Below are 9,590 nucleotides of genomic sequence, written 5' to 3' on the forward strand. Positions count from 1 at the left end.
ATGTCTTTTGCCAAAATATGTTAATCACATTTATACAATTGTGTTTGAGACCCCAACAATTCTCTAGAAATGTTCAAAAATGCATGTTTGGTAGAGGAAAGATCGTGAACTTTGAAAATTGAAGACATAGACTGCCATAGAAAACATTTCTTTTCTTCTGTTCTGTTGGTATCAGGGAATGTTTTCCTTTTTTAAAACATTATTTATATTGGTCCAATTATAATTGCCTGCGTTTATTTTCCACCACTACCCCACCCTCCCACCACCCTAGCCAAACCTACCCCTCTCCCTACCTTCCACAACACCCCCAGCTTCATTGTGTTCATGTGTCCTTTATAGGTGCTCCTGAAAACCCTTCCCGTGTTTCCCTCTTAATCCCTTCCACCTCTCCTCTGGGTACTGTCAGATTGTTCCTAATTTCAATGTCTCTGGTTATATGTTGCTTGCTTTTTTCTTTTGTTGATTAGCTTCCATGGATTTCTTACTATATGACCTGTTAAACTTTGTTAAAAAATGCATTTCTTACTATGTGACTTTGGGTGACTCATACACGCTTCAACTTAATTATCCTTAAAATGAAAAAAGGGATACACTCTTCATGCTTTGTGAGGATTGATTAGCACATGGTGTGTGTGAAGGAGCTTCGTGAACTACAGAGAACATTCTAAGTGTCACATCTTGCTTTGACTTCAAACTCAGTGAGTCTAGGAATGGAGAAGAAGCCACGGAAAAATCAGCTGTGCAAAGGTCACCCTTTTGTTTCAATCTCTCAGGCTCATAGCATCCTGATGGTTGGTTTTCAGCAACACTAATGGGTGGCCTGGGTCTAGGGATATATCTGGTGATGTGATTCTTAGTAACTGAAATCTGGGCTCCCTAATGGAAATTGTACTGCTGGTGATAGCATAAACCAGACAAAAATGTTACTAGAAAAGAAGTATAGACCAATATCCTTCATGAATTTACATGCAAAAAAATTGTCTGGAGAAACTGGCCAAAAAAACAAAAAAACCCAACGGAACACAAAAGTAGTTTTATATAATTTTGAAGTAGAGTTTGACCCTAGGAACATGAGGTTGACCTCATAGTGAAAAATCAGTTAATGTCCTATGCAAAGGAGATAGAAAAATCTGAAATAAACTACCTAAGCCTACTTCTACAAGAACTAGAGGACCAACAACGAACAAAGGCCAGAGCAAAGAGAAGGAAGGAAATAATCAAGATCACGGCAGAATTCAATGACACACAGACTAAAAGAACAATTCAAAGGATCAGTAAATGAAGGATCTGGTTCTTTGAAAAGGCATATAAAATCGACAACCTTTAACCAGATTCATCAAGAAAAAGAAGACAGAAAACTGTACTTGAACAATAATTAAATTTAAAAAATTAAGAAAAAATTAAGGTTTTGGTGACAATGAAAAAAAGGGAAGAAAGAGAAAGGACCAAAATAAAGAAAATCAGAAATGAAAGAGAAGTTACAACTGATACCACAGAAATACAAAAAATTGTAAAAATTCCTGTGAACAACTACATGCCAAGAAATTGGACAACCTGGGTGAAATGGAGAAATTTCTTGAAACATACAATGTTCCAAAACTGCATCAAGAAGAAGCAGAAAGCCTGAGAAGACTGATAACACCTAGTGGAATTGAAGTAGTAATCAAACTCCAGGCACAAAAAGCCCTGGAACACTGGTCTTCACAGTTGAATTTTACCAAATATTTAAGGAAGAACTAACTCTCATCTTCTCAAAGTATTCTAAAATATTCAAGATGAGGGAAAACTCTCAAACTCTTTTTACAAGGCCAGTATCATTCTAATTCCAAAACCATATAAAGACTCAACAAAGAAACAAAATACAGGCCAATATCACTGATGAACATAGATGCTTAAATCCTCAACAATACACTGCATGTCTGAGTTCAGAAATCCATTCAAAAGATCATACACCATGTTCAAGTGGGATTCATCCCAGGGATGCAAGGATGCTACAATATTCACAAATCAATCAACATAATACTCCACATACAAAAAAGGAAGGAAAAAAACCACATGATCAGATCAATAGATGCTGAAATAGCTCTTGATAAAATCTGGCACTCATTTATCATAAAAGCACTCAGCAAACTAGGACTAGAGGATGAATATGTCAACATAATAAAAGCCATATATGAGACACCTGCAGCCAACATTATCCCCAATGGGAAAAAACTAAAAGCTTTTCCTTTAAGATGAGCAACAAGACAAGGGTGTCCACTTTCACCACTCCTATTCAGCATAGTACTGGAACTTCTAGCCACAGCGATCAGACAAGAAAAACACTAAAAGGGATCCAAATTGGGCAGGAGGAAGTAAAACTGTCAAGATGGCAGATGACATGATAGTGTACATAAAAAACCCTATATTCTCCACCCAAAAACCACCTGACCCTTTCAGTGAATTTGGAAAAGTAGTGGGACAAGATCAATATTCAGAAATCAATGGCATTTTTGTACACCAACGATGAAATATCAGAAAGAGAAAATGGGAGAGGAATCCCATTTACTAAAGCAAGAAATAAAGAAAGTACCTAGGGATAAATTTAACCAAGGACATAAAACACCTGCAACAAAATAACTTAGTCAAGAATATTGATTTCTGTTTCTCTCTGCTTGTATAGGAGCATGTCAACTGGGAAAACAGCTTTAGACAAGCCTTAGTTTGCTTGAAATGAAACATTGAGGCATTGGAATTGAACCGCCCCTGGATACCATCTCTGAAGAGGCAAGGACCTCAGAAGAAATTTTCCTGCTATTGCATCATGCTTACAAGAGCCCTCTGAGATTCTGAAAGGAAATTGAATATTTTAATGAGTCCCGAAATTCTTTGACCTTTGGTCCTAAGGAAAACATACTTGTGCTACTTACTTTAGTTCCTTGGTAATAGATTGTTTTCTCTATTCCTTCCACATGTGCAGCGGGATCAAGAACAGGGACTGGGATTCATTAGTGTCACCTGGGCAGTGGACAATTCTCCATGCAAACAGGCATATGAGGCACTGTCTCTGCTGAGCTTTAGTGTGGAGAGGGCAAGTCCTCACTGCTGTATGTGTACACACTCAGACACACACACACACAGGCCATATGCAGTGGTTTCAGTCAGACTTTCCTGGAAGATGATGGGTTCTGCCTTTCTGTTCCACTCTCATAATTTCTCCCAAGAACGTCAGACATTAACTCTGACCAAAAACATACATAACTGGTCAGCTAACCAGTCTTGAACTTCCCAAAATACAGATTCATTTTTTGAATGGAAAATTTGCCATCCTTACTATGTAAACATGCCTGCCAAAGGGTGTTGAATACAAATTGCCACATAAAATTTTACTAATCTTTATATGAATCTCAGCCAAAAATCTACACTGTGTGCCTTGTGGTTATCTGAAACCTCAGCAAGGTCTCTTACCTCTGTACTGTTATTTGGTAAAAATTTCCTTGCCCACCGTGATAATTTGGGCTGGAGTACTATATAAAAGTGTGGGGACAAAACCCTGATGCCTGGGGAAGGTGCTGCATTAAGCCATGACACCCAGCCTTTCATTACAGTAACTCGTGTTATTATTAAGCAAAGGCTTTCCAGGTCTCTCTCAAGTCATTGCTCAAGTGTCAGATTCCAGTATTTGAACTGGAATCTCTAACACTTGCCCTTTCAGCCACTCTCACCTGTGTGCTGCCCCGCTCCCTAGCTTTCCTCTTCTTCAGTGCACTTTCATGTTTCTTTCATGCATTATGAATGGAAACAAATAGGTCTACCCTATGAGGTCATTCCAAGGAATAAACACGGTACAATTATGTATGCGTTTTTCTGGATCTTTCAGATGAGGGTGTTGGGTCAGATACAGAGGTCAGTATACATTAAGCACTCAGTACAGGAAATCTTTTCCCAGGTGCTTTGTTCTTAATTGTGCTTATAAACATGTACCTGAATGAAAGCAAAGGCCATTAAAAGCCCATCAGGCATCATCAAGGGCATAAACAAAAATTTTCTCTTCCTTAGGGAGCAAGGATCCTGAGGGAGTCCCTGTAACTAGTTCACTGTGGTCCCTAATCCAGAATAACACTCTTCAGTCTCTGGTTATCTGCGGATGTTATAAAAGTGCTGTTCCATCCCTGGAAGCTGGACTGGAGGGTGGGGATGAAGTAGGTCACAGACCATGTAATTCAGCTCAACAGGAGAACGAAGACAAACTAAAGGCTTTGAATTTTAAAGAGAGAGGTAAAAGCAGAGCAGTCTGAGCTCTGAGCTGTCCCCTTCTTGTCACCAGGGCCATCTGAGTCTCCATGAGAGATATGGGTGGGAGCCAGCAGAGTCCAGCACTGTGACTGAAGGCAGAAGGAGGGTGAGTGCCTGCCTGATCTGGTCTGTGACATAGGAGAGTGATTAGGGTACAAAGATCGAACTCCAGAGCCAGACAAGCTGAGTTCCCCTTCTGCTGCCACTTAGAAGGACAGGGACTTGTGCCCAGTGTCCTCACCTGTTCAACCAGTTTAATTAAAATGCCCCAGAGCACTTCGAACAGTGCCATTAGCATAGTTAGTGCTCAGCAAGTGTTTCTTTTTTCTTAGGTTTAGTTAATACTTTACCTTATTACTCCAGTATTATTTTCACAGAGTATATCCACACCCATTCGTGCTAAAGACTCATGGCAATACAGCCTCATCTTCCTGTTCTGACCAGCACTGGCCAAAGGTGGAAGGTCTAGGGCAACTGGCTTCTGCTTCCCAACAGCACTGGAGAGATGGGCCCAGATCACACAAATCTTGGTCCAGGGCTGTAGAGGGCAGGCAGTACCAGAAGAGAGTCACTGTAAGGTTGAAGGATGCTCCAAGCAGAGCTCTGTGGACTTTCTCCTCGGTTGGATGAGCCCTTACTCTGGAGGCAAATTTCACCCACCAACAGTTACTAGGATGGTTGAAGCCACATGTGAAGCATAAATACAAAGATGCAGGAACAAGCAGATGCCATATCAACTCTAAGTTCCACTCTCTGGAGTGAGTTGTTTTTCTCTCTCTATGTGAGCAACTCTTTTGTTTTTCCCTCCCAGACTATCCCAGAGGAGGATGGCTGCAGATAACACCTCCTCTGTGACAGAGTTTATCCTTGCAGGCTTAACAGACCAGCCGGGACTCCAGCTCCCTCTCTTCTTCCTGTTTCTGGGCTTCTATGTGGTCACCATGGTGGGAAACCTGGGCTTGATAGTACTGATTGGGCTGAACTCTCACCTGCACACCCCCATGTACTTTTTCCTCTTCAACTTGTCCTTAATTGACTTTAGTTACTCCTCTGCCATCATCCCCAAAATGCTGATTAGCTTTATCTTAAAGAAGAACATCATCTCCTACACAGGGTGTATGACTCAGCTCTTTTTCTTCTGTTTCTTTGTCATTTCTGAATGCCTCATCCTGTCAGCAATGGCATATGACCGCTATGTGGCCATCTGTAAACCACTGTTGTATATGGTAACCATGTCTCCTCAGGTGTGTTTATTTCTTTTGCTGGGTGTCTACGGAATGGGCGTTTGGGGTGCTTTAGCTCATACAGGTAATATACTGTTTCTGTCCTTTTGTGCAGAAAACCTTGTCAATCATTATATGTGTGATGTCCTTCCCCTCCTTGAGCTCTCCTGCAATAACTCTTACACGAATACTCTGGTGGTCTTTATTCTTGCGGCCTTTGGCATTGTGGTGCCCTTTGTGATTATTTTTCTCTCTTATGGCTTCATTCTTTCCAGCATTTTCCACATTAGTTCTGCTGAGGGCAGATCGAAAGCCTTTAGTACCTGCAGTTCTCACATAATTGCACTTTCTCTTTTCTTTGGTTCAGGAGCTTTTATGTATCTCAAACCACCTTCTATTTTACCCCTTGACCAGGGGAAAGTGTCTTCTCTCTTCTATACCATTGTGGTGCCCATGTTGAACCCACTAATCTACAGCCTGAGGAACAAGGATGTCAAATTAGCCATGAAGAAATGTTTGAGCAGAAACATCTTCTATTGAGAATGGCTGAGAAAAGAGATCCAAAGCTTTGTTTACCAGTGTAGCTTTCTTAGTTTTTCAATGAGGGAAACAAATATCCAAACTTGCTCTTCTGTAGGTAGAAGTCATTTTAAATTTTTTCTCAAGTATACTATTTCCCTTCATTCCTTACTCCTTTCTACGTATTCGAATTCTTTATGAAAATTGTTTCCACAGTTATATAGGGTTACTATTTAATTGGTGTAAAAAACCATTTAGACCCAACTCTTGTGTGACACGTTGCATACTGTAGACACATATTTTGCAGGTTTCTCCTAGACATGCACACAGCTGGTGCCAGACCTGGGTCTGGAATCTAGGCCCTGGGCTTCTATCCACACAGCTCTGCTTTCCTTCAGTCATATTTTCTTGATCCATCATTTCATAGTAAGTTTCATTTCAGGTGGGTTTTTTGGGTTTTTGTTTTTTAATTTTGCATTTAAAGAGGTATAATTACATTTATAGGAATGTCATGAATCTTTTCTAGGGTTAATTTTGGAACTTCAATTTTGCAGGAATGTTGAAGGCGAAAAAATGTAGTGATTTGGTCTTGGCACAATGACTTTTTACATGTTTTAAAGTTTTTCAGGGGGAACGTTTTATCTAGAGTCAAGCATGGCGCCCATTAAGATGGTGTACAGAGCTCTAAGGACAGAGGCTCACTTATTAGAGCTTTAACAGACAGATGTGCAGATTTAAAAGAGTTATTTCCTAACTAATAAAATAAAATCTGAAAACTCAGTTCAAGGGTTTGAATGCTGTAACTGAGTAATAGTTTGGGGTGCAAGCGAGCCATGAGAGCAGTAGAAGTAACAACTTATTAGGGAGGCATTTGCCCTTGTATTTTAAGGCGTTGTGTAGAGCTGTGATCTTTTAACAGTAACAACTGAGGAAAGGAATGGTGGTCTCAGGATAGGTTGTGTGTATTCACAGTACTGGAAAAACTGAGGTACAGCTTAATCCAGGGTCCCACACCAAAAAACACCTCTTTTAATTACAAAATCTTTTATCAAAAAATCATAAGCATGTAATTCTGTAACATAACAATGTAACACTCAAACATACCATATGACAATTAGGGTGAGATGTTTAAATGAAAACTATAAATTATCACACCCATATTACCACCCTACCCACCACACTGATGCAGGGGTTAATACTGCCAGACCTGCATAAAGTAAGAGAACAATTTTTGGTCTGAACACAACTCTTTTATTGGTAGAACAAATGGTATGGGAAGTGTTTGCAAGATATTTTGACTTGTAAACTTTTGCTAGGAAAATTTTTTTTCTATTAGAAGAAAAGGAAATGTTGGACAAATGGGTCGTCTTACCCTTGAGAATGACTCTGGCAATGAGGATATGTAACAAAAGGGGTGGAAGTGCAGGGGATGGTTGTGATTTGGGTAGTGCAGTCGAGGGGATGGCCACTGAATCCAGGACACTGACGGGTTGGGAATGCAGGGAGAATGATGCAGGATCAGTAGAAGGTTAGTAGATGGAAAAACAATCCCACCCCCTTTTAAGTTGAAGTATGATTTATATACAGAAAAATCTTGAGTGCTCAATGCATTTTTTTAAATATCTGTAAGGCCATGTAACCAGCACCTATCCGAAGATACAGATCTTTGTTTCAGAATATCCCTGTCTGCCTCTGCCCAGTAAATATTACTCTTCAATCTCTTCCTGGAAATAGCTGCTATTCTCACTGTTATTGTTACAGACCTAATTCACTTGTCCTTGAGCTTCCTATAAATGTTAAATACTGCATTTGTTTTTTCATGTCTGTGTTCTTTCTCATAATATAGAGGTATTGTGCATCTTACCCATAATGTATGAACAGGTACTTTGCTCTTTATTATTGCTGTGTTGTGTTCAAGTGTATAAATACAGAGCAATTTATTTATCAACTATTCTCTTCATGGACATTTCGCTTATTTTGAGTTTCGGCATATTATTAATAAAGCTGCTATGAATATTCTTGACATGTAGTTTCTTTGAAATACACTCATTTCTCTTGGGCCTATCCATAGAGGTGGATTCACTGGGTCACAGAATATGCATCCTTCCAGGACATAGGTCTGAGCTAGACATGTACACAAGGCAACTACCAGTTCTGCTAACCACTGGCAGTGCAATGGAATATGTATACTAAAGAGAAATGAGGCTTTATAACCATGGGTCCCTGACCTGTTTTGGCCAATATCATAGGGTAAAAATAACTGAATTATAATAAATCCATAAAAATAGGACCTGGTTTCAGAGGAGCCTGGGGGACTTCAACAGTTCATGCTGGTCACATGAGTGGACTATGCCTATAGTACCAGAGTAGTACTAGAATGGCAGACTTAGGACTTTTTTGTACCAAGATACTTCCTGTGGATGCTGGTGGTGCTCTGTGGCCTGGAGACCAAGTGGATCTTGTGCAGCCCAGTAGTGGAAGGACTCGGAAGCTAGGGCCAGAAATATCTGGGTCCCTCTCATTATGTACCATTCCAGCTGTTGTTTTATTCTTTACTCGTGATAAACTGCTCTGTGAATGTAAAACGTTTGAGTCTCCTGAGTCCTTTCAGCAATGGAATGTCCTGGCTGGGTGCCTCAGTTGGTGGAAGCTTAGTCCTGGACAGGTTGCATCCCCAGTCAGGCCTCATGCAGGAGGCAAACAATTGATGTTTCTCTTGCTCTCTTCACTCTATAAAATCAACTTTTAAAAAACAACATATCCTTGGGTGAAAATTTTAAAAAACAGCTGCTATGTAAACCATTGAAATGAATGGACATGGGATGAGGAGATAAGAAACATGAAGTTGGAAATTTGAGGCACTTCAACACTGAATGACGGGCAGGGAGGAGGATAGCTTTGGTAGTGGACCTAACACCGACGGGCAGGTATGGTGGGGTTAGACATTGTGTTAGACAGTAATTTCATGCTACTTGGACAACATAATTTAAATACATCACATTCTGCAAGAGAATAGGAGGTGAAAAATTTTGTTGAGTAGATGATGGCAAAATGACAAGATCAGTGTCTGATGAGTTTTGTAGTGTGTAAATGGGTAGTGTGTTAGGGTTCCCACAAGAAAGGGGGAGTCAAAAACATCCCCCAGAAATGTAACTATGCTGACAATATATACCTTTATATTTCTTTATGTCACAATTTTTTTGAATTGTGATGATAATCTGAAGTCACCCATAGACAAACACTTTATACAAAACAGGCCTACAGGCCCATACCCTCTGGTCTTATACAAAGACCCATAGGGGAAGGAAATTGTGAAGACCCGGTTGAGCTATTAACATGGGGAGGAGGATATGCTTGTGTTTCACTTCCCTCAGGTCCTCCACTGTGGCTCCTGGCAAAAACAGTGAAACTGTACCATACCAGCCCACCACAGCAACAGATGTGGCAGCTCATCAGGATTAGACAGCTCAAACAGAAAGCAGACTGGCTGAAGGAACAGATGAAGCAGATGTCTTCAAGGACCATGGCAGAAGCATCCCACCACTAGAAAACACAGATTCATAGGAGCAACTC

At 40.3% G+C, this 9,590-nt stretch overlaps 1 protein-coding gene across 1 annotated transcript; it reads left to right on the forward strand.

Moving 5' to 3' along the window:
• The first annotated feature begins 5,093 nt into the window (after positions 1-5,093).
• Positions 5,094-6,038, forward strand: LOC118981284 (olfactory receptor 8B12-like). The gene has a single exon (XM_037038008.1). It carries the CDS (start codon positions 5,103-5,105, stop codon positions 6,036-6,038), a length of 936 nt encoding a protein of 311 aa, XP_036893903.1. The 5' UTR covers positions 5,094-5,102.
• Positions 6,039-9,590: the final 3,552 nt, after the last annotated feature.

The sequence above is a fragment of the Sturnira hondurensis genome, unplaced genomic scaffold (assembly GCF_014824575.4).
Source record: "Sturnira hondurensis isolate 20B ecotype Veracruz unplaced genomic scaffold, ASM1482457v3 Scaffold0001928, whole genome shotgun sequence".
NCBI classification, from domain to species: Eukaryota; Metazoa; Chordata; class Mammalia; order Chiroptera; family Phyllostomidae; genus Sturnira; species Sturnira hondurensis.